The 26,621-nt window shown below is 37.1% G+C and overlaps 2 protein-coding genes across 4 annotated transcripts in view; one reads left to right on the top strand and one right to left on the bottom strand.

Moving 5' to 3' along the window:
- Positions 1–26,621, top strand: part of RPS6KA6 (ribosomal protein S6 kinase A6) — a 241,591-nt gene that overhangs the window by 203,161 nt on the left and 11,809 nt on the right. The window lies entirely within an intron of this gene.
- On the bottom strand, positions 24,537–26,302 carry LOC131501931 (uncharacterized). The gene is made up of 2 exons (XM_058712432.1): positions 25,595–26,302; positions 24,537–24,739 (listed from the first exon to the last, which is right to left on the bottom strand). Exons 1-2 carry the CDS (start codon positions 26,196–26,198, stop codon positions 24,570–24,572), a joined length of 774 nt encoding a protein of 257 aa, XP_058568415.1. The 5' UTR covers positions 26,199–26,302; the 3' UTR covers positions 24,537–24,569.

Here is a 26,621-nt window from a genome sequence, read left to right as displayed (position 1 = left end):
GTTCCTTCCGTCCCGATTTTCTGGAGGGTTTTTATTAGGAAAGGATGCTGAATTTTATCAAATGGTTCTTCTGCATCGTTTGACAGGATCATATGGTTCTTATCTTTTCTTTTATTAATGTGATGTATCACACTAATTGATTTGCAAATGTTAAACCAGCCCTGCATCCCAAGAATGAATCCCACTTGACCATGGTGAATAATTCTTTTTATATGCTGTTGAATTCAATTTGCTAGTATTGTATTGAGAGTTTTGGCATCCATATTGATGAGGGATATTGGCCGGTAGTTCTCTTTTTTTACTGGGTCTCTGTCTGGTTTAGGAATCAAAGGAATGCTGGCTTCATAGAATGAGTCTGGAAGTTTTCCTTCCCTTTCCATTTTTTGGAATAGCTTGTGAAGGATAGGTATTATCTTTTCTTTAAATGTCTGGTAGAATTGCCCAGGGAAGCCATCTGGTCCTGGGCTCTTATTTACTGGGAGATTTTTGATAACTGATTCAGTTTCTTTGCTGGTTATTGGTCTATTCAAGCTTTCTATTTCCTCCTGATTGAGCTCTGGAAGTGTGTGGGTGTTTAGGAATTTGTCCATTTCTTCCAGGTTGTCCAGTTTGTTGGCATATAATTTTTCATAGTATTCCCTGATAATTGCTTGTATTTCTGAGGGATTGGTTGTAATAATTCCATTTTCATTCATGATTTTATCTATTTGGATCATCTCACTTTTCTTTTTGAGAAACCTGGCTAGAGGTTTATCAATTTTGTGTATTTTTCCAAAAAAACAACTCTTGGTTTCGTTGATCTGCTCTACAGTTTTTTTTAGATTCTATATTGTTTATTTCTGCTCTGATCTTTATTATTTCTCTTCTTCTGCTGGGTTTGGGGTTATTTGCTGTTCTGCTCTATTTCTTTTAGGCATGCTGTTAGATTTATATTTGGGATTTTTCTTGTTTCTTGAGACAGGCCTGGATTGCAATGTATTCTCCTCTCAGGACTGCCTTTGCTGCATCCCAAGGCATTTGGATTGTTGTCTTTACATTTTCATTTGTTCCCATATACTTTTTAAAATTTTTCTCTAATTCTATGGTTGACCTATTCATTCTTTAGTAGGGTGTTCTTTAACCTCCATGCTTTTCGAGGTTTTCCAGACTTTTTCCGTGGTTGATTTCAAGCTTCATAGCATTGTGGTCTGAAAGTATGCATGGTATGATCTCAATTCTTGTATACTTATGAAGGGCTGTTTTGTAACCCAGTATGTGGTCTATCTTGGAGAATGTTCCATGTGCACTCGAGAAGAAAGTATATTCTGTTGCTTTGGGATGCAGAGTTCTAAATATATCTATCAAGTCCATCTGATCCAATGTTTCATTCAGGGACCTTGTTTCTTTATTTATCCTGTGTTTAGATGATCTATCCATGATTATAAGTGTAGTATTAAAGTCCCCTGCAATTACCACATTCTTATCAATAAGGTTGCTTATGTTTGTGATTAATTGTTTTCCATATTTGGGGGCTCCCATATTCGGCGCATAGACATTTATAATCGTTAGCTCTTCCTGATGGATAGACCCTGTAATTATTATACAATGCCCTTCTTCATCTCTTGTTACAGCCTTTAATTTAAAGTCTAGTTTGTCTGATATAAGTATGGCTACTCCAGCTTTCTTTTGATTCCAGTAGCATGATAGATAGTTCTCCTTCCCCTCACTTTCAATCTGGAGGTGTACTCTGGTCTAAAATGAGTCTCTTACTGTTAAAAACTGAGAACAAACTGAGGGTTGATGGGGGGTGGGAGGGAGGGCAGGGTGGGTGATGGGTATTGAGGAGGGCACCTTTTGGGATGAGCACTGGGTGTTGTATGGAAACCAATTTGACAGTAAATTTCATATATTAAAAAATAAATAAATAAATAAATAAATAAAAAAAAGAACAAAGAACACCATCAAGAAAGTAAAAAGACAAGCAATAGAATGAGAGAAAACATTTACAAATCATGTACAGGCATATCTTAGAGGTATTGCAGCTTCAGTTCCAGACCACTGCAAGAATGCAAATATCACAATAAAGTGAGTCAAATGAAAAAAAAAAAAATGAGTCTCTTGTAGATGGCAAATAGATGGGTCTTGTTTTTTTTTAATCTATTCTGATACCCTATGTCTTTTGGTTGGAGCATTTAGTCCATTTACATTCAGTGTTATTACAGAAAGAAATGGGTTTAGAGTCATTGTGATGTCTGTATGTTTCATGCTTGTAGTGATGTCTCTAGTACTTTGTCTCACAGGATCCCCCTTAGGATCTCTTGTAGTGCTGGTTTAGTGGTGATGAATTCCTTCAGTTTTTTTTGTTTGTTTGTTTGTTTGTTTGGGAAGACCTTTATCTCTCCTTCTATTCTAAATGGCAGATTTGCTGGTTAGAGGATTCTTGACTGCATATTTTTTCTGTTCATCACATTGAAGATTTCCTGCCATTCCTTTTTGGCCTGCCAAGTTTCAGTAGAGAGATCCATCACTAGTCTAATCGGTCTCCCTTTATATGTTAGAGCATGTTTATCCCTAGGTGCTTTCAGCATTTTCTCTTTATCCTTGTATTTTGCCAGTTTCACTATGATATGTCATGCAGAAAATCGATTCAAGTTATGTCTGAAGGGAGTTCTCTGTGCCTCTTGGATATCAATGCTTTTTTTTTTCCTTCCCCAGATCAGGGAAGTTATCAGCTATGATTTCTTCAAGTACACCTTCAGCACCTTTCTCTCTCTCTTTCTCCTCTGGAATCCCAAGCATCCTCATATTATTGCGTTTTATTGCATCACTTAGTTTTCTAATTCTCCCCTCATACTCCTGTTTTTTTAAATCTCTCTTTTTCTCACTTCCTCTTTTTCCATAATTTTATCTTCTATTTCACCTATTCTCTCCTCTGCCTCTTCAACCCAAGGTGTGGTCACCTACGTTTTATTTTGCAGCTCATTTATAGCATTTTTTAGCTCCTCCTGACTGTTTCTTAGTCCCTTGATCTCTGTAGTAATAGATTCTCTGCTGTCCTGTATGCTTTTTTCAAGCTCAGCAATATATTTTGACTATTAATTTAAATTCATTTTCTGTTACATTGCTTAAATCGTTTTTGATCAGTTTGTTAGCTGTTGCTACTTCCTGGAATTTCTTTTGAGATGAATTCTTCCATTTCGTCATTTTGGATAGTCCCTGGAGTTGTGCAGAACTGCAGGCCTCTTCCTCTGTGCTATCTGGAGTAACTTGTGTTGGTGGGAGGGGCTGCAGTCAGACCTGATGTCTGCTACCAGCCCACCACTGTGGCCACAGTTAGACTGGTGTGTATCTTATCTTCCCCTCTCCCAGAGGCAGGACTCACTGTGGAGTGGTGTGGCCCCTGCCTGGGCTACTTGCACACTGCCAGGCTTGTGGTGCTGCTTCTATGGGATCTGCCGTATTAGCTGGGGTGTATCTGCAGGGTGCACAGGGGCAGGAGGGGCAGACTCAGCTCATTTTGCCTTTGGTTGTCCACTTCAGGAGGGGCCCTGTGGCACTGGGAGGGAGGTAGACCGTCGGAGGGATGCATCCACAGAAGCACAGTTTTGGGTGTTTGCACGGTGCAAGCAAGTTCAGTGATGGGAACTGGTTCCCTTTGGGATTTTGGCTGGGGGATGGGCGAGGGAGATGGCGCTGGTGACCGCCTTTGTTCCCCGCCAAGCTGAGTTTGTCTTCTGCGGCTCAATAACTGTCTCTCCTGTTGTCCTTTAGCCCTCCAGCTCTGGGAGAAGAGCTGGTGACTTATAGCATTCCAGATGTTAAGTCCCGCTGGCTGCCAGAACACACTCCGTCCAGCCCCTCCACTTTTGCAAGCCAGACTCGTGGGCTGTGCCTTGCCGGGCAGTCTGCCCCTCCACTGCCCTGGCTCCCTCCCACCAGTGAGTGTAGCATGCACTACCTCTCTGCCCTTCCTACCCTCTTCCATGGGCCTCTTGTCTACGGTTGGCTCCAGAGAGTCCATTCTGCTAGTCTTCTAGCAGTTTTCTGGGTTATTTATACAGATGTGGGTGAAATCTAAGTGATCACCAGGATGCGGTGAGCCCAGCATCCTCCTAGGCCGCCATCTTCCGCCAAGTCCCTCCTGAAATAGATATTTATATGACAATTATGCTTAGTAGTCAGTTTTCCATGTTCCGTGTGTTTTATGTTTGAGTCTGTCTAGTACTTAAGAAATAATATATATTAAAGTTTAGTTTTATTTTCACCTCCTCTTTTTAGTGTGATATTCTGGAGTAATTAATATAGGAAAAGATATTGGGGGCTATTTTTTTAAATATTTCACATGGTCTTTAATTATTTCCCTTTTCATGGATCAAGTGACTTTAGCTCTATCTTTTAAACTTTCTGAAAATGATGGCAAATGTTGAGCAAAAGAACTATATGAACCTTCTAAAAAACTATCTTCTGTACATTTTAACAGTCTGATTTTTTTTGTTTTAAATTAGTAATGAAGATAAACTATTGTTCAGTTGCCTATAACTCCTAGGCTAGTGTCCCTTAGTTATGAGAATTGTGGCATTTTCTATCACTTCTTGAGAGTTGTTTTACTTAATTGCAGTTTCTTATAAGCTACTTTTCCCTTTTAAGATGATGATTCTGTTTGCCTCCTGTCCATGCAGAGTTCATAAACTTTGTTCATTCAGTTAAATGGCGGTAGAGGTGAGGGGTGATAGTGGAAATCATGTTATTTTTGTGTGTTTTATTGCTACAATACTTTCAGCTAAATTCTCACCTCCAAACCACAGGCTTTGAGAACACTGATGTTACTGCTTCCCTTTTGTAAAACAGGGAAGACAAGAAGAAGTATCTGGTAAACACAGCAAAAATAGAAGAGGCAGGAGAATAATGAAAATTTTATGGTTTCACTGTGTATAAACACAATAATACTGGATTAATTAGAAGGCTGTTCTATCTAAATTTTAGAATATTTTAAGTAAATAAAGTGTTACGTATTTCAAGTGCATATACCCTTAGCCAACAAAGAATTGACCAGTAGAAGTTCTTATGCGACAATTATTTATGACCTTTCCCCTTGCCTCCTGTAAAAAGAACAACTTATACCTTTCCTCTATTGTGCTCCCATTATGAGATTGAATGTAACTTATTAGAGCATTAAACATGTTTCCCTTTACCATGTATTTGTATACATTTTTATTCTTTCCATTCAGAGAGCATTTAAATGTCATGCTCATTTTTTACATTTCCTAACATACTTAGCACAATAAATACTTAATCGAATACATTTTCATAAACTATTTAATTTTTTCTTCAGGTATACCTTGCTTTGTTAATTTGCACAGTAAGATGTTCCTGTCCATTAAATAAAGATAAATATTGTCTAATTGTGAATGACTATAAATTTGCTGTAAATGACCAGGATTTACATACATATTTCTTTTTAATTTTGGCTTGAAGTTTCTCTTAATAGAAGAGGTTTTTTATGTCTTTACAAGTCAGAGATTTATAGAGCTGGAAGGAACCGGGTTTCTCATTTGGTAGTTAGATAAACCAAGGTGTATACACTTTATCTTGCCCATGGTCACATACAAAAAGTGACAGAGCTGATTTTTAGTCCAGTACTCTTTTTAGTCTACTACATTTTAGGGAAGACATTTTAGAGAAAGAAAGGCTTTATTAACTTGCTTATGTGAATAGAGTGGAAGAGAAAGAGGTCTATAAATCTTTAATGAAAAAGCAAAGGAATAATTGTTCATCCACTTCTTTTATAGAATATGAAAATCAAGTGTACTGAACTTATTAACCTTTTTTTATTTTTTAAATTTTTAAAAAAATGTATTCATTTATTTTTGAGAGACAGAGAGAGAGAGAGAGAGAGAGAGAGAGAGCAGGGGAGGGGCAGAGAGTGAGGGACACAAAGAATCCGAAGCAGGCTCCAGGCTCTGAAGTGTCAGCACACAGCCTGATATGGGGCTCAAACTCATAAACTGTGAGATCATGACCTGAGCCCAAGTTGGACACTCAAATTACTGAGCCACCCAGATGGCCTATGAACTTATTAACCTTTACATAATCTATATTGGAGAACAGTTTTATACTTAAACAACATATTGAAATCCTTTTAGAAATTCTACTACCATAGATTTTATTTTATTTTATTTTATTATTTTATTTTATTTTATTTTATTTTATTTTATTTTACTTTTTATATTTTCCCAAGCATATTTATTTATTTTTTATTAAGTTTTTTTAAGTTTTATTCCATCATAATTAACAGTACAGTGTTATATTAGTTTCAGATGTACATTATAGTGATTCAGCAATTCTCTACATCATCACTCAGTGCTCATCATGATTAGTATAGTCTTTTTGTTTTGTTTTGTTTTGTTTTGTTTTGAACAGCAAGATGTTTATTTTCACAAAAAATACTATCAGATAGTTAAAAAGAGTAATAGGGTTGGTTATGATGTTTCTCCCATCAAGCCTGTTCATTGAATTTGATGTTGATGTGAGTATAGAGTGGTACAGTGCTTTTTATTTTGTTTTCTTTTGTTTTGTTTTGTTCCAATTTTGGGAAATTTTTATCAACTTTTTTTTATTTATTTTTGGGACAGAGAGAGACAGAGCATGAACGGGGGAGGGGCAGAGAGAGAGGGAGACACAGAATCGGAAACAGGCTCCAGGCTCCGAGCCATCAGCCCAGAGCCTGACGCGGGGCTCGAACTCACGGACCGCGAGATCGTGACCTGGCTGAAGTCGGACGCTTAACCGACTGCGCCACCCAGGCGCCCCAATTTTGGGAAATTTTTAAATTTAATTTATTTTTTAAATTTACATCTAAGTTAGCATATAGTGTAACAATGACTTCAGAAGTAGATTCCTTAATGCCTCTTACCCATTTAGCCCATCCCCCTTCCCACTACACCTCCAGTAACCCTCTGTTTGTTCTTGATATATAAGAGTCTCTTATGTTTTTGTCTCCCTCCCTATTGTTATATTATTTTTGCTTCCCTCCCCTTATGTTCATCTTTTTTGTATCTTAAAGCCCTCATATGAGTGAAGGCATATATTTGTCTTTCTCTGACTAATTTCACTTAACATAATAACCTCCAGTTCCATCCATGTAGTTCCAAATGGCAAGATTTAATTCTTTTTGATTGAGGAGTGATACTCCATTGTATATATATATATACCACGTTTCTTTATCCATTCATCCATCGATGGACATTTGGACTCTTTCCATACTTTCGCTATTGTTGATAGTGCTGCTATAAATATCGGGGTGCACATGCCTCTTCAAACAGCATACCTGTGTCCCTTGGATAAATACCTAGCAGTGCAATTGCTGGGTTGTAGAGTAGTTCTATTTTTAATTATTTGAGGAATTTCCATACTGTTTTCCAGAGTGGCTGCACCAGTTTGCATTCCCACCAGCAGTGCAAAAGAGATCCTCTTTCTCCACATCTTCACCAATATCTCTTGTGGCCAGAATTGTTAATTTTAGCTATTCTGACAGGTATGAGGTGGTTACCTCATTGTGGTTTTGATTTGTATTTCCCTGATGGTGAATGATTTGAGCATTTTTTCATGTGTCAGTTGGCCATCTGGATGTCTTCTTTGCAGAAGTGTCTATTCATGTCTTTTGCCCATTTCTTCATTGGATTATTTGTTTTTGGGGTATTGTTTGATAAGTTCTTTATAGATTTTTGATACTAACCTCTTATCTGATATGTCACTTGCAAATATCTTCTCCCATTACATGGGTTGCCTTTTAGTTTTGCTGAGTGTTTCCTTCACTGTACAGAAGGTTTTTATCTTCATGAGGTCCCCGTACTTCATTATTGTTTTTGTTTCCCTTGCCTCCGGAGAAGTGTTGAGTAAGAAGTTGCTGCAGCCAAGATCAGAGAGGTTTTTTTCCTGCTTTCTCCTCAAGGATTTTGATGGCTTCCTGTCTTACATTTAGGTCTTTCATCCATTTTGAGTTTATTTTTGTGTATGGTGTAAGAAAGTGGTGCAGGTGCATTTTTCTGCCTGCCGCTGTCCAGTTTTCCCAGCACCACTTGCTGAAGAGACTTTCTTTATTCCATTGGATATTCTTTCCTGCTTTGTCAAAGATTAGTTGGCCATGTGTTTGTGAGTCCATTTCTGGGTTCTCTATTCTGTTCCATTGATCTGAGTGTCTGTTCTTGCACCAGTACCATACTGTCTTGATGATTACAGCTGTAATCCTGATTAGTATACTCTTAATCACCTTCACCTGTTTCACCCATCCCCACACCAACTTTGCCTCTGATATGTTGTACTTTAAATGAGTAACCTCAGTTACAGTTATTTTTCCAACATTTTTTTACTGGAAGCATACTTAATAATACATGGTTTTATATATCTATATCTATATCTATATCTATCTATCTCTATATATATATCTTTAACATTACATCTAAGAAAAATAGAATACATATTTTCTTCAAGTACACACAGAACAATCCTAAGTAAATCACATAAAAAGAGACATAACAAATATTACAAATTTAAAAAGACCAAAATCATAACAAGTATATACTCTTACCACAGTGGTACAAAACTAAACATCAACAATCAAACAAAACTGGAAAATATGCAATGTAATTATTAAATATTAATATGTAAATATTAAACAACACACTATTGCACAAACAATGGGCCAAATAAGAATTCAATTGGCACCTCAAAATATGTCTCATAACAAAAGAAAAAGAAAACACAATATTCCAAAACCTGTGGGATGCAGCAAAAGAAGATGTTAGAGTAAAATTTATCTTATAAATGCTTGTTTTAAGAAAAAAAAAAGTTCAGGGCTCCTGGGTGGCTCAGTCGGTTAAGCATCTGACTTCAGCTCAGGTCATGATCTCACGGTCCGTGAGTTCTAGCCCTGCGTCGGGCTCTGTGCTGGCAGCTCAGAGCCTGGAGCCTGCTTCAGATTCTGTGTCTCCTTCTCTCTCTGACCCTCCCCCGTTCATGCTCCGTCTCTCTCTGTCTCAAAAATAAATAAACATTAAAACAAATTAGAAAAAAGAAAAAAGAAAAAAAAAAGTTCAACTGTGCCCAAGGACCAAACACCGTGCACTCCAGGCAAAGAGAACTTCTGTAGATGACTACTTTGAAGGATAGAGCAGCTAAAACACAGCAGCAGAGTACATCCACCACACACCAGAGACACTCCCTGAAACACCAAGAACTGGACAGTATATCACCTCTGGAGGCAAGGGAAACAAAACAGAACCAAAAATCAACTATTGGGACCTCATCAAGATAAAAAGCTTGTGCACTGCAAAGGAAACAATCAAACAAAACTAAAAGGCAACCGATGGAATGCGAAAAGATATTTGCAAATGACATATCAGACAAAAGGCTAGTATCCAAAATCTATAAAGAGTTCACCAAAATCCACACCCAAACAACAAATAACCCAGTGAAGAAATGGGCCAAAAACATGAATAGACACTTCTCTAAAGAAGACATCCAGATGGCCAACAGGCACATGGAAAGATGCTGAACGTTGCTCCTCATCAGGGAAAAATAAATCAAAACCACATTCAGATATCACCTCATGCCAGAGTGGCTAAAATGAACAAATAAGGAGACTATGGATGCTGGAGAGGATTTGGAGATACGGGAACCTTCTTGCACTGTTGGTGGGAATGCGAACTGCTGTGGCCACTCTGCAAAACAGTGTGGGGGTTTCTCTTTTTCTGCATGCTCGCTGACACTTGTTGTTTCTTGTGTTGTTAGTTTTAGTCATTCTGACAGGTTTGAAGTGGTAACTCATTATGGTTTTGATGTGTATTTCCCTGATGATGACCAAATTAGAGTTTAAACCAAAGACTGTAACAGAGATGAAAAAGGGCACGATATACTAATAAAAGGGACTATCTAACCAGAAAATCTGTTTTAAGTATCTATGCCCCTAACATGAAGCACTCAAACATATAAAACAATTAATAATAAACATAAAGGAACTCATTGATTATATACAATAAATGTAGCAGACTTTACCAGTACACATACATCAACGAACAGATCATGTAAGCAGAAAATCAGCAAGGAAACAATGGCTTTGAATGATACACTGGATGAGATGGACTTAACAGATACATTCAGAACATTCCACCCTAAAGCAGCAGAATACACCTTCTCTTCAAGTGAACATAGAACATTCTCCAGAATACATCACATACTGTAAGGTCACAAATCAGGCCTCAGCAGATACAAAAAGATTGAGATCATAGCATGCATATTTTCTGACCACAATTCTATGAACCTTGAAGTCAACCATGAGAAAATATTCAGAAAGACCACAAACACATGAAGGTTAAAAAACATGCTACTGAACAAGAATGGGTCAACCAGGAAATTAAAGAAGAAATAAAAAAAATACATGGAAACAAATAAAAATGAAAACACAACAGTCTAAAACATTTCAGGTGCAGCAAAAGCCGTCATAAGAGGGAAGTATATAATAATACAGCTTATTTCAAAATGGAAGAAAAATATAAAATAAACAACCTTACACCTAAAGGATCTGAAAAAATAAAAACAAACCAAGCCTTAAGCCAGGAGAAGAAGGGAAAGAATAAAAATTAGTGCAGAAATAAATGATATAGAAACTAAAAACCAAAACAATAGAATAGATTAATGAAGCTAGGAGCTGTGTTTTTTTTGAAAAAGTTAATAAAATTGATAACCCCCTAGCCAGACTTATAAAAAATCACAGATGAGAGAGGATAAATAATAATGGACACCACAGACATATAATTATAAGTAAAATATGAAAAATCATGCCAACAAATTGGACAACCTGGAAGACATAGATAAATACCTAGAAACATAAATCTACCAAAACTGAAACGGAAAGAAATAGAAAACTTGAACAGACTTATAAACAACAAAGAAATTTCATCAATAATAAAAAATCTCCCAACAAACAAAATCCAGGGTAAGGTGGCATCACAGGTAAATTCTACCAAACATTTAAGGAAGAGGTAATACCTATTCTTCTCAAACTTACCCAAAAATTAGTAACGGAAGGAATATTTCCAAATTCATTCTATGAGATCAGCATTATCCTGATACCAAAAACAGATAAACACTTCACTAAAAAAGAGAACTACAGCCTAAAATCTGTGATGAACATAGAAGCAGAAATTCTCAATAACATACAAGCAAATTGAATCCCAACAGTACATTAAAAGAATCATTCCCCACAATCAAATGGGATTTATTCCTGGGTTGCAAGTGGGGTTCAATATTGGAAAATCAATGTGAGATACCACATTAATAAAAGAAAGGATAAAAACCATATGATCCTTTCAATAGATGCAGAAAATGCATTTGACAAAGTACATTTTGCAATGCATAACATCCATTCATGATTAAAACCCTCAACAAATAGGGTTAGAGGGAACGTACCTCAACATGATTAAGACCATACATGAAAGACCCACAGCTAATATCATCCTCAATTGGGAAAAACTGAAATGTGTTCCTCTACAATTAGGAACAAGACAAGGATGTCTACCCTCACCACTGTTATTTACTATACTAGTGGACATCCTAGCCACAGAAATCAGACAACAAGAAATACATGACATCCAAATCAGCAGGGAAGAAATCAAACATTCACTATTTACAGATGACATGATACTCTATATAGAAAACAAAAAGACTCCACCAAAAATTGCTAGAACTGATAAACAAATTCATTAAAGTCACAGGATACAATATCAATGTACAGAAAACTGTTGCATATCTATATATCAATAATGAAGCAGCAGAATTAGATTCAAGGAATCAGTGCCATTTACAATTGCACCAAAACCCATAATAGGAATAAACCTAACCAAGAGGTGAAAGATCTGTACTGTGAAAACTATAAAACACTAATGAAAGAAAGAGGACACAAATAATCGAAAAAAACATTTAATTCTTAAGGATTAGAAGAATAAATATTATTAAAATGTCTATACTACTCAAAGCAATTTACACATTGAATACATTTCCTATCAAAATACCAACAAAATTTTTCACAGAGCTAGAAAACACAGCTCTAAAATTTGTATGGAGCCACAAAAGACCCCAAATAGCCAAAGCAGTCTTGAAAAAGTCATGCAAAGCTGGAGGAATCACAATTCCAAACATCAAGTTTTATTAAAAAGTTGTAGTAATCAGGACAGTATAGTACTGGCATGAAAATAGACACATAGATCAATACAACAGAATAGAAAACCCAGAAATGAGCCCACAACTCTATGGTCAATTAATCTTCAACAAAGCAGGAAAGAATATCTAGTGTAAAAAAGGGCAGTCACTTCAACAAATTGTGTTGGGAAAACTGTACAGCAACATGCAGAAGAATGTTACTGGACCACTTTCTTACACCACACACAAAAATAAATTCAAAATGGATGAAAGTCCTAAATTTGAGACAGGAAACCATAAAAATCCTAGAGGAGAACTGAGGCAGTCACCTCTTTGACATCAGCCTTAGCAGCTTCTTACTAGATGTGTCTCCTGAGGCAAGGGAAATGAAAGCAAAAATAAACTTTGGGGACTTGATCAAAATAAAAACCTTCTGTACAGTGAAGGAAACAATCAACAAAACTAAAAGGCATCCTATGGATTGGAAGAAAATATTTTCAAATGACATATCTGATAAAGAGTATCCAAAATATATAAAGAACTTATACAACTCAACACCCCAAAAACTAATAATCCAAGTGAAAAATAGGCAGAAGACATGAATAAACATTTTTCCAAAGAAGACATACAAATGACCAACAAGACACATGAAAAGGTGCTCAACATCACTGAACATCAAGGAAATGCGAATAAAAACTACAATAAGATATCATCTTACACCAGTCAGAATGGCTAAAATCAACAATACAAGATACAACAGGTTGGTGAAGATGTGGATAAAGGGGAACCCTCTTATACTGTTGATGGGAATGCAAACTGGTGTAGCAATGGTGGAAAACAGTATGGAAGTGCCTCAAAAAGCTAAAAATAGAACCACGCTAGGATCCAGCAATTTCACTACTAAGTATTTACCCAAGTACAAAAAATATTTATTTGAAGGGATACATACACCCCAATATTTATAGCAGCATTATCAACAATAGACAAATTACTGAAAGTTCCCAAATGTCCATGGACTGATGAATGGATAAAGAAGCCATGGTATGAATGTATGTATGTATGTATGTATGTATGCTTAAGGACCTATGAAACATTTACAAAATTACATTAGTCTTATATAAATATATATATGTATATATATTTACTATATATATATTTACAATATATATGTATGTGTATATATATATGTATATATATATATACATATACATAATATAATTGCCATTTGAAATGACATGGATGGAGATAGAGTATTATGCTTAGCAAAATAAAGAGTCTACAAAAGAGAAATGCCATATGATTTCACTCATAAATGGAATTTATGAAACAAAACAAACATGGGGTGGGGGGGGAGAGGCAAACCAAGAAATAGTTTCTTAACTATAAAGAACAAACTGATGGTTACCAGAGGAGAGGTGTGTGGGAGGATTGGGATAAATAGGTGATGGGGACTAAGGAGGGCACTTGGAATGAGCACTGGGTATTGTATGGACATGCTGAATCACTAAATTCTACACCTGAAACTAACATGCACCGTGTGTTAACTAACTGGAGTTTAAATAAAAACTTGGAGAAAAAAAATTAAGTCCAATAAACAACTTAACATACTACAAGGAACTAGAAAAAGAAGAAACTTTGCTAAAATTAGTAGCAGAAAGAAATAACAAAGAAAAATCAGAAGTAAAATAGAGACCAAAATCAAATAAAGTAAAATAGAGCCCAGAATTCACAATAACATAACATTGAAAGTAAAGACCAATTTTTCCAAAAAAAGAAAAGGAAAGGAAAGGAAATGAAAGGAAAGGAAAGAAAATAAAAGGAAAAAAGAAAAGAAAACTGACAAAACTTTAACCACACTAAGGAAAAAAGTGAGAAGATTCAAAAACCAAAATGAAAAATGGAAGAGAAAACAATACAACAGAGAACCACAGAAATACAAAGTGTGATAACAGATTATTGGTATCATAACTTTTGTAGCCTTGTGCCAAATTTTACTAGAAAAAGACTACAATGTCTAATCAAAGCTAAAAAGATACACTAGCAAATTCAGTAGTTAAAATTGTACTCTTAGTCTTACTTTAGGGATTATTATTTGTTACCTGTTATCAAGGCAGTAAGTGTTCCTTAAGTATTTAAGGGGGCCCCTGCGTGGCTCAGTCGGTTAAGTATCCGACTTTGGCTCAGGTCATGATCTCACTGTCCATGACTTGAAGCCCTGCATCTGGCTCTGTGCTTGCAGCTCAGAGCCTGGAGCCTGCTTCAGATTCTGTGTCTCCCTCTCTCTCTGCCAGTCCCCCGCTCATACTCTGTCTCTCTCTCTGTCAAAAATAAATAAACATTAAAAAAAGTATTTATGGAACTCACTATTTATACTGAGGAAGTATAAATTGTAACATATATGACTGAATAAAAATGCTTATAGTATAATTAATAATAACTCCAATGTAATAAATGGTTTATCTCAGTCACATTATTAAAACCGAAATAGATATTTATGAATTATTAATCAATAGTTTCTAAACTTTAATGATTTGCCATCTGAGTACTGTAATAAGAATAGGAAAATTGCCATTCTCTTGTATTCATGTACATTCAAAGAATTTGGAGTTTTGCTGGCATTTATTTAAAATGTATATTAAAAAAATAAGAAACTTGAAGTCTAGGTTAGATTAAATTAATCATTTTTATTAGTAGTGGTTTTCTACCCGTTAGGCTATCTAACTAAATACTCATTGTGTAAGTGATCATTCTTACCATAGCTCAGTATCATTTTTTAAACTGGTCAACACTTATACATCCACTTAGAAAAAGTGGAAAATTATTCATATACAATTGTGAACTGTGGCTGAATTCATTTGCCTCTTAACTATCAAGAAAATTCAGTGGATTTTGCTCTTTCATTTGTCATCTTTTCTCCGCTTGTCATTCTGTCAAGGAGATCTTGCTACTCATTCATTTCTGAGGGAGGCTAAAAAGAAATAAGGTAAATTAAGTCATATTAAAACTACTTCCATTTACTTAAAAGACAGTAGGAAAATATTGATACTTATGCTATAAAGCCATTTGATTGCATAAACAAATCAGCATTCTGTTCATACATTTCCTAGGAAAAAATACTTGTAACATTTTATCAGCATTTAGGATATGGCCATATTTACTATATTTTCATTTTCATTTCGGGGAAATCCACCTTGGTTATGCAAATCAGTCTGTTTATTAATTAAAAGTGACCATTTTGTATGCTTAAGAACCTATGAAACATTTATAAAATTACATTAGTCCTATATAAGTTAGCTGATTTTTACCCCAGAAGTAATTATATCTTTTTTGCTTTAACTTGGCTGATCATATGTGACAGTTTTCCTGGGATAGTTTTGGTTTATGCCTTTCACTCTCAAGTGACCTGATTTGGATAAACAAATTATATGGCCAACCTAGCTTTAACTCTCCTTAATGTCAGTTAAATTTTGTTGATGAATATAAAATAAAACAGTATTGTTCCACTTCATTATTAAAAACTATTTTTTTCTGAAATAGGGATTTTGATGTTTTCCACAAATATTTATTTAATGCTATAAATATTGAGAAAGCAGCAACAGTTATATAAAGTTCAGGCATCAACATTGATTTTAATGAGGAAGAATGAGAGATAGTATAGTTATGAGCCAGGCTCTGGTATACTGTCTGGATGCATCTCCTTACTTACTAGCTATGTTACACCTACTTTATGTTACCTTGGGAATTATGCTTAACCTCTTTCTGCCACAGTTTCTACCTCAGGGCTATTATGAAGGTTAATATGTGTGGCACATAGTAAGTAGTATGTGTAAATATTAGCTGATATCATTAAGAATCTATATAGCACTCTGACAATCATATGTTTATCTTTGACCTTCCTATTAGCAACAAAGACCCCCATGAGTAAAATTTAAGGTGTATATTTCAGTATTGTAGAGGACCATTTCCTAAATTCTTTTTCATTCTTTCAACATCGCTACCTGTACTTTTCAGTAGTCTCTGAGAATCCACAGGAAAATGCAAAAGGTGAGATAGGTTTAATGAAGAGCAGAGAAGTTTTTTTTTCTTATTAAATTTTAATATATATATATATATATATATATATATATATATATACAACATATATATATATATATGTTGAAACATACTTTGGTAAGAACAGAGGAGCCTATTATTTTGGGGCTAAACCATTGATTGTTTTTTAACAACTTTACTGAGGTATAACTGATCAAGAAAACACATGTATTTCAAGTATATAATTTAATGTTATGATATATTGACACACCAATGAAATGATCACAAAAATCAAGATAATCAACATATCCATTACCCCAAGTTTCTTCACGTCCCTTTATAATATTTCCCTCCTGCTCCACATTCCCAACACACTATCTCCACCCCTGATTCCCTGACAACCACTGATCTGCTGTCTGACACTACACATTATTTTCCACTTTCTAGAAATGTTTATAAATGGAATCATATAGTATATAAACCTTTTTAGGTCTCTTTCACTCATAATTATTTTAAGATTCATCAAACTTTTAGGAATGTATCAATAGTTTATTTCTTTATATCACAAATAATATTCCATTGTATGGATACACTAAACTTTGTTTATATACTCACCTGTTAATGAAAATTTGTGGTTTTGGCAGTTCAGAAATATTACCACTAAAGCTGCACTCAGTATGTGTGTGCACCTGCTTATATGAATGTATAGCTTTCATATTTTTGTATAAACACACAGGAGTGGAATGATTGGGTATATATTTAACTTTTTTTATATTTAGCTTTTTAAGAATCCACCAAACTCTTTTGAAATGTCTATCCTTTTACATTCCCATTTAACATGATCATTCTTTTTAATGTTTTAGTATTCTTATTTTTATTAAAGTACTCAAATTTTTATTTTTATTTTTTTTTAGTATTCAATTTTCTTATTTATATATAACATAAGGTTTGCAATTTCAGTTAGTTTTAAGGGTACATTTCCATGGCATTAATTACATTTATAGTGTTGTGCAACCATCACCACTATTTCCCAAACTTTTTCCTCACCCCAAATACAAACTCTACACCTATTAATGACTCCTATTCCTCCCTTCTCTGGTAAGCTCAAATTTACTTTCTGCCTGTGTGAATTTGTATATTTTCAGTGCCTCATATAAATGGAATCATATAATATTTGTCCTTTGTGTTGGGCCTTATTTCAGTTTCATCCATGTTGTAGCATGTATCAGAACTTTATTCCTTCATTGTATGGATATGCTGCGTTTCATTTATCCATAAATATATTGATGTACAGTTGGGTTATTTCCACTTTTCAACTGTTATTAATAATTCTACAATGGACATTGCATACAAGTATCTGAGTACCAGTTTTCAGTTATTATGGGTATATTTAACTTTTTGAAGAAATACCAAAATGTTTTCCACAGCAGCTGCATCATACTGCATTCCTACCCATAACATCAAATGTTCCAATTTTTTCTACATTCTTGACCAAACTTGCTATATTCTGTATTTTTTCTTATAGCCATCCTACTAGGTGTGAAGTGGAGTGTCATGGTGGTTTTTATTCATATTTCTCTAATGACTAATGATGCTAAGCCCCATTTCTTGTGTTGACTAGACAATTGTGTGTCTTCTTTGGAGAAATGTCAAGTCTTTTGCCCATTTTTCAATCAGATTGTTTGGTTGTTTTTGTTGTTGAGTTGTAGGAGTTCTTTATATATTCTTAATATTAATCCCTTATTAGGTGTAGGATTTGAAAATATTTTCTCCCATTCTGTGGGTTGTCTTTTCACTTTCCTGATAAGGTGTATTAAGAATGTATTTTAGAGGCACCTGGGTGGCTCAGTTTGTTAAGTGTCTGACTTCAGTTCAGGTTATGATCTCACAGTTCATGGGTTTGGCCCCGTGTAGGGCCTTGTGCTGACAGCTCAGAGCCTGGAGCCTGCTTTAGATTCTGTGTCTCCCTCCCTCTCTACCCCTCCACCTCTCGCTTTCCATCTCTCTCTCAAAAACAAATAACCATTTAAAAAAATAATGTATTTTAGTATTTTATTATTATTTTTAATTTCAGGAATAGAACTTATTGATTCATCACTTACATATAACACCCAGTGCTCATCCCAACAAGTGCCCACCTTAATGCCCATCACCCATTTAGTGCATCCCCAACCCAATACCCCTCTAGCAACCCTCAGTTTGTTCTCTGTATTTAAGAATCTTGTGGTTTGCCTCCCTGTTTTTATCTTTTTTCTTCCCTTCCTGTATATTCATCTATTTTGTTTTTTTTAACTTTTTAAAATACTTATATTTTTTTGAGAGAGAGACTAAGTGTGAGCAGGGGAAGGGCTGAGAGAGAGACACACAGAATCTGAAGCAAACTCCAAGCTCTGAGCTGTCCACACAGAACCCAATGCAGAGCTCAAACCCACGAGAAGTTAGATCATGACCTGAGCCAAAATCAGACGCTCAATTGACTGAACTACCCAGGGGCCTGTTTTGTTTCTTAAATTCCACATATGAGTGAAATCATATGATACTTTCTTTCTCTGACTGACTTATATTGCTGAGCATAATACACTCTAGTTCCATCCACGTTGTTGCAAAAGGCAAGATTTCATTATTTTTGATGGCTGAGTATTATTCCATTGTATATGTGTGTATGTATGTATGTATGTATGTATGTATGTGTATGTGTGTTGTAAATATATATACTACATTTTTTTATCCATTTGTCAGTCAATGGACATTAGGGCTCTTTCCATAATTTGGCTGTTGTTGATAGCGCTGATATAAACATTGGGGTGTATGTGCCCTTCAAATATTTTATATTCTTTGGATAAACACCTAGTAGTTCAATTGCTGGGTCATAAGGTAGTTCTATTTTCAATTTTTTGAGGAACCCCATACTGTTTTCCAGAGTGACTACACCAGTTTGCATTGCCACCAGCAGTGCAAAAGTGTTCCTCTTTCTCTGCATTCTCGCCAACATGTGTTTTTTCCTGAGGTTTTAATTTTGTGTTTTCTATTCTGTTCCATGGATTTATGTGTCTGTTTTTGTTCCTATACCATATAGTCCTGATCACTATAGCTTTGAAGTCCAGAATTATGATGCGTCCAGGTTTGCGTTTTTTGTTTGTTTTGTTTTCAAGATTGCTTTGACTATTCAGGGTCTTTTGTGGTTCCATAAAAATTTTAGGATTGTTTGTTCTAGTTCTATGAAAATGCTGGTCCTGTTTGGATAGGGATCACAGTCAATGTGTAGATTGCTTTTGGTAATACAGACATTTTAACAATATTTGTTCTTCCAATCCATGAGCATGGTACGTTTTCCCATTTCTATGTCTCATCTTTAATTTCTTTCCTAGGTGTTTTATAGTATTCAGAGTACAGATTTTTTACCTCTTTGATTAGGTTGATTCCTAGGTATCTTATGGGTTTTGGTGCAACTGTAAATGGGATTGATTCTTTTATTTCTCTTTCTGCTGCTTTATTATTGCTACATAGAAATGCAACAGATTTCTGTACATTGATTTTGTATCCATCGCTTTTACTGAATTTGTGTATCACTCCTAGCAAGATTTTGTTGGAGTCTTTTCAGTTTTCCCAATATAGTATCATGTCATATGCACATAATGAAAGTTTTACTTTTTCCTTGACTATTTGAATGCCTTTTATTTTGTTTTCTGATTGCTGTGGCTAGAACTTCCAGTAGTATATTAAATGATACGGGTGAGGGGTGCCTGGGTGGCTCAGTCGGTTAAGCGTCTGACTTAAGTTCAGGTCATGATCTCACATTCATGTGTTTAAGCCAGCATTGGGCTCTGTGCTGACAGCTAGTTCAGAGCCTAGAGCCTGTCTTCTGGTTCTTTGTCTCCCTTTCTCTCTGTCCTCCCTCTACTCGTGCTCTCTCTCTCTCTTTCAAAAATAAATAAAAAACATTAAAAAATTAAAAAGAAATAATAGTGGTGAGAGTTGATATCCCTGTTTTGCTCCTCACTGTAGAGAAACAATTTTCATTTTTTTTCCCTATTGAGGATGATATTAGCTGTGGGTTTTTCATATATGGCCTTTATCATGTTGAGGTATGTTCCCTCTAACCCTACTTTGTTGAGGGTTTTAATCATGAAAGATATTGTACTTTGTCAAATGTTTTTTTTTTCGCATCTACTGAAATGATAATATCATTCTTATCCTTTCTTTTATTAATGTGGTGTATCACATTGATTGATTTGTGAATATTCAACCACCCTTACAACCCAGGGATAAATCCCACTCGATCATGGTGTATTTTCTTTTTAATGTGCTGCTGAATTTAGTTACCTACTATTTTGTTGAGAAATTTTCCATCTATATTCATCAATGATACTGTCCTGTTTCCTTTTTTTTCCTTATGCTATCTTTATAGAGGTTTAATACTGGGGCAACATAGCCTTCATGAAATGAGTTTGAGAATATTCCTCTTCTTCAATTTTTGTAAGAGTTTTAGAAGGATAGGCATTAATTTTCTTCAAATATTTCATATATTCACTAGTGAAACTATCTGAGATTTTCTCTGTTACAAGATTTTTTATTAACTACTTCAGTCTCTTTACACATTATTACTGGTATTTTCAGGCTTTCTTTTTCTTCATTATTCAGTTTTGGTAAGATATGTGTATCTAGGAATTTATCTGTTTCCTTTAAATATTCCAGTTTGTTGGCATATAAATTTTCATAGTATTCTCATGATCCTTTTTATTTCTGTGGCATCATATGTAACGTCCCCTCTTTCCTTTTTTATTTAATTTATTTGAGTTTTCTTTTTTATTTTGATTGGTCTGGCTATGGTTTGTCAATTTTATTTATAATTTCAAAAAGCCAGCTCTTAGTTCTTGATCTTTTCTACTGTTTTTCTGGTCCCTATTTCATGCATTTCTGCTTTGATCTTTATTATATCCTTCCTTCTGCTCTGGGGCTTTGTTTTTCTTTTCTTCTTTTTTTTTCTGGTTCTTTGAGGTATAAGGTTGAGTTATTAAAGATCTTTCATTTTTCTTTTCTTTTTTTGATATTTTTCTTTTTTCTTAGTGTAAGCATTCTTTTTTATAAACTTTCCTTTTAGACCTGCTTTTGCTGCATCTCATAAAGTTTTGGTGGTTTTTTAAAGTTTATTTATTTATTTTGAGAAAGACAGAGAGAGTGCAAGCACGACAGAAGGAGAGAGAGAGAATCCCTAGCAGGCTCTGCATTGTCAGCACAGAGCCAAATGCAGGGCTCGAACTCATGAATGGTGAGATCATGACCTAAGCCAAAATCAAGAGTTGTATGCTTAACCAACTGAACCATCCAGGTGCCACAATTGTGGTATGGTTTATTTCCATTTTTATTTGTTTATATTACCATTTGATTTTTTGTTTGACTCATTGGTTGTTCAGGAGTTATATTGTCTTGTTATTCGATTTTTTTCTGACAAGAAATCTTCTGTTATTATTATCATTTTTTCACTATATGTAACATGTGTTTTTTTAATCTCTATTTGCTTTTAACATTCTCTCTGCCTTGGGTTTTGAGATTTGGTTTGATGTCCTTGATATATATATATATATATATATATATATATATATATATATTGTATTTGTACTTCATTGAACTTGTTGGGTCTGTAGTGTTGCATCCACACGACTCCTGAAACAGAATGCTAAGGGCACCAGTGACAGTCACAACAAAGTTTATTACAATGAGAGGCAAGGCCGACCGATTGGGACCAACACTCTTGATAAGAGTGCGGCCTTGGGGCGCCTGGGTGGCGCAGTCGGTTAAGCGTCCGACTTCAGCCAGGTCACGATCTCGCGGTCTGTGAGTTCGAGCCCCGCGTCAGGCTCTGGGCTGATGGCTTGGAGGCTGGAGCCTGTTTCCGATTCTGTGTCTCCCTCTCTCTCTGCCCCTCCCCCGTTCATGCTCTGTCTCTCTCTGTCCCAAAAATAAATAAAAAACGTTGAAAAAAAAATTAAAAAAAAAAAAAAAAGAGTGCGGCCTCGAAGAGCCGGGGTACAGAGTTTTTATAACCGATCACATCGTTTTATCATCACCTGGGAACAGAACAAAGAAACAGTTTCCAGATGAGTTAGAAACAGTTGCCTAATGAGGTGTTTACTTTAGACTTTCTGCCTCTAAGTTGCAACCAGTGGATCTCCTTGACCCTGCCTCTGATGCTCTTTTCTTTGAACTTTTGTTTCCTTAATTGGTGAAGCCTAATTTACAAGAGTATGAGGCGTAATTTATAAGAGTAAAGCAAGGCTGTTATCTCTTAACCTTCAATGTCAACACAAAGCTGTTATTTTTCAAGCTAAGCATTAGCCCTACACTACAATTTAACCCTTACATTTCCCCCTTTTCTTGTTAGTGAATCAATCCCTTGATTCATCATTAGGAACTAAGGGGATATAATTGGACCTGATCATCATAATTTTTATTTCACTAACTCACTTCTTGACATATTGTACTAACCAGTTGATAATGCACGGGCCAATAGTTAACCCGAGAAGTAACAATAGCAGTGGCCCAGCTACGGCTGTAAGCAGTGATGTGAGCCAGGGGGACCAAGAGAATAAACTCTGATACCAATTATTGCTGGCTTCCCTGGCACGTTCCCTGGCCCTAAGATTATCCCTGACCAAACTGAGAGTGTCTCGGATTACTCCAGAATTGTTCGCATAAAAACAGCACGTTTCTCCAAAGGCCATGCAGAGGCCCCCTTCCTTCATGAAGAGTAAATCAAGCCCTCTTCTGTTTTGTAATACAACCTCGGCTAAAGAGTCTACTTGGTGTTCTAGCCGAGAAATTGAAGTTTCCAAGTAGCCTAGGTCTCGGTCCACTTGCTTGCTTACAGTTTTGAAATTTTGGTCCCCCACAATGAGTCCAGCAGTTCCAATAGCTGTGGATCCCGCAATTCCCAGTCCCACTAGGAGTGGAATGAGGACTGGTGCTGCCTTTTTTACCCTGGAATGTCCTTCAAATAGACGTAAATGTTCTCTCCCTGCTTCTCCGCTATATAGGTATATTTGTGGGAGAATATGAACTAGGATACAAATCTCTTGGGTGCCGACCCCAAAGTATGCAGCTGCAATGCAGGGGGTAATTCCTGATGAGCAAGCAAACCAGGCTCCAGTAAGGGCTCGGTATGCTATATTTTGGGCGCTATCAGTATCTGAACTACTTGGAATATACACTTCTGCACAAGAGTTTTTCGTAAGGGGAGTTCTGCCAATTATATTCTTGGGACACTATACACCAACCCTGCCCTTGGAGGTCTCCTAGGGTTAAAATTGGTCGTGAACCCCAAGGGCACAATGTCGTGCTTGGATTTAGCAATTTCACGACATGCTTTTCTATGTCTTGTCCAATGCTAGCATTTGTAGCCACTCCCACATAATATGAAGGTTTAGGGTTTAAACACAGCCAACAATCTTGTACAATCTCGGTGTGAGATGAATTTAGCCAAGCATACATAGAATCTACTACATCTAGCCAATGCGTCTCAGGGGAGAACAGGTTCTGGATATGACCTATAGTTGGTAATTCCAACTTTGTGGGGGCACCCGATTGCAGGGTAGGTTGGGAAGGGACAGTCGGAAAGAGTGGGGGGTGTAAAATCATATCCTTGTTTGGCCCTACCAGATTGGGTGGAGTTTTTCTTTTAACCCATTGTATAACAAAGGAAATGCCCTTGTCAACTCCTGGAGCATACATCCTGAGACCCCAAGTGTGTCCAGTGTCCCAGGAAGAGGAAAAGGTACTGGAAATAGAAACCTTTTTTAAACATATTTTTGTTGGGTTACATTTTCCTTGAGTCTTACATTTGGGATCTGGAGTTCTAAGGAGGGTGATTAAGGGATCATGGCCCTGTCCTGCCAGCCAGGGGGCCAGCGTTTCACAACCCCATTTTCCTTCACATTCGACCTTTGTTTTTGCAGGGCAACTGTATAACCCTGGTATGTTAGCCAATTTTTGTTCTTGATCCCTGTGTCCACATCCATAAGTAACCATATAGGGGTTTTTGGGGACCAGAGGAGTGAAGCCCGTTAACTGCTTATAATTAGTAACTAAAGTCCCCCATGAGTCCCCCACCAAGTCGCATAAATCAAACAAAAAACAAGGCACAGTGGAAGAGGTATTAGATGCTATCACCTTTCCCGTGACAGTGTCCCTGAGTTCCCATTGGTGTGGCCAAAAAGATAGGGGATGCAGTTCCATACAGTCCCCCACACTTATCACCATACAAACCCAGAAAATTATTATTATTCCCACATCAGTCTTAGCTTTAAAGGAACTTCTGGATGCCATTGAACCTTCCATTGCTGTTTGTTATCTGGTTCTGTATCAGTCTAGGTTGTTCCCGCCTTCACGCAGTTTTTCTTAACCTGAGAGTGATGAATCCAGGTTCGGACACCATCTACCTTCACAGCTGTGGGCGTAGTCAGAATCACGGTGTGTGGTCCTTTCCAGCGCAGCTCCAAGGTTTTAGGCTCGTGCCTTTTGACCCAGACTAAGTCTCCTGGTTGAAAGGGGTGGGGAAGAACAGGAGGATGAGTGAAGGCTTCTCTCAAGGCCCTGGTTATTTCCTTCTGTACATGTTGCAGGGCCATTAGCGAAGCCAGCAAATGGTCCTGTTCCAACTGTTCCATTACATCGTCTCCTAGCCTTGGCAGGATAGGTGGAGGTCTGCCAAATAAAATTTCATAAGGGGAAAATCCCTTGACAAATGGAGTACAACGCGCTCGCAAAAGGGCAAAAGGCAGGACATCAACCCAATTTTCGCCTGTCTCAAGGGACAATTTGGTTAAGGTCTCTTTTAGGGTCCGGTTCATCCTTTCTACTTGACCCGAGCTCTGGGGTCTATATGCACAATGTAATTTCCAATCTATTCCTCCCAATGCCTGGGCCAGACCCTGGGACACCTGCGCCGTGAAGGCTGGGCCATTGTCCAATCCTATGCTCAGAGGCAGCCTGAATCTAGGGATTATTTCATTTAATAATTTCTTAACTGTCGCCTGAGCCATTTCTGATTTAGTGGGGAATGCCTCGACCTACTCGGAGAAGGTGTCTACAAAAACAAGCAAATATTTATATCCGTATTTCCCTGGTTTAATCTCAGTAAAATCTACTTCCCAAAAGCAGCCTGGCTCAATTCCTCTATCTCTTTTAGCTTCTGAAACCTTCCTATTTGCACCCTGATTTACTTGGGCGCAGCTTACACATCTTTCAACCACCTCTTCAATCTCTTTTCCCAGCCCTTGCGCCCTGAACTTTCTCCGCACTAATTCCGCCATCTTCGTTTTTCCCAGATGAGTCCCTTGGTGGAGCTGACCCACCATGCGCCGCCCGAGTGCCGCGGGTAAGAGTATCTTACCTTCAGGATCCTGAAAACACTTTTGTCCCGGCATCTTACTTCCCCCTTTTCTGGAAACCCACTCCAAATCTTTAGGAGTGTAACTGGGCTCCAGTGGAAGCAGGGGCTCTGTCAAGATCGGTAGCTCCAAGGCACTTTCACTTTTAGTTAGGGCAGCTTCTCGGGCTGCTGCATCAGCCAGGCGGTTTCCGACTGCCTCTAGGGAGTTGCCTTTTTGATGTCCTGGGCAGTGAATGATTGCCAGCCTTGCAGGTTCCCAGATGGCTGCTAGAAGATCTAAAATTTCAGCTTTATTTTTGATGGCCTTGCCTTCTGCTGTGAGGAGACCACGCTCTTGATAAATGGATCCGTGTACATGCGTGGTTGCAAAAGCATAGCGGCTGTCCATATAAATGTTAACTGACTTGTTTCTTCCAAGTTTTAGGGCTTTTGTTAGTGCGATGAGCTCTGCGTGTTGGGCTGAAGTTCCTGGGGGAAGGGTCTGTTGCCATAAAACTTCACGGTCTGTTGTCACCGCAGCACCGGCATACCTTTGCCCTTGAAACACAAAACTACTGCCATCTGAAAACATGCTGATATCAGGGTCATGTAAAGGAATGTCCATAAGATCAGAGCGGAGGGACGAGATCGTTGCCAAGGTTTCTGGGCAAGAGTGTAGAGGGGGATTCTGTCCTTCAGTCAGCAAAGTGGCTGGGCTTAAGGTTGTGGGAGCACAAAAACGTATTTGGGGCTGGTCGAGTAGCAATGTTTGATATTGGGTAATCCGAGCATTTGACAGCCAACGCTCTGGGGGAGCCCGCAGTAAAGTTTCCACTTCATGGGGCCCCGTGACAGACAATACTTGCCCCAAGGTTAGTTTGTCTGCATCTTTAACTAGAAGAGCAGTGGCGGCAATTTGTCGAATGCATGGGGGCCACCCGGAAGCAACTGGATCCAGCCGTTTTGATAAATAAGCCACTGGTCAGCGCCAAGGTCCTAGGCGCTGTGTCAGAACTCCCTTGGCTACCCCCCCTTTTTCGGCTACAAA

The sequence above is a fragment of the Neofelis nebulosa genome, chromosome X, assembly GCF_028018385.1.
Source record: "Neofelis nebulosa isolate mNeoNeb1 chromosome X, mNeoNeb1.pri, whole genome shotgun sequence".
Classification (NCBI taxonomy): Eukaryota; Metazoa; Chordata; class Mammalia; order Carnivora; family Felidae; genus Neofelis; species Neofelis nebulosa.
Note: the sequence above shows the minus strand (reverse complement) of the source record. Positions and strands in the feature narration are given on the sequence as shown.

Coding starts and splice junctions, on each gene's coding strand:
- LOC131501931 (XM_058712432.1), bottom strand. CDS start 26,198: ATGGACATTCCTTTACATGACCCTGATATCAGCATGTTTTCAGATGGC. Junction 24,740..25,594: donor GTGTTTTCAGGATCCTGAAG/GTAAGATACTCT, acceptor CCTTTCAACCAG/GAGACTTAGTCTGGGTCAAA.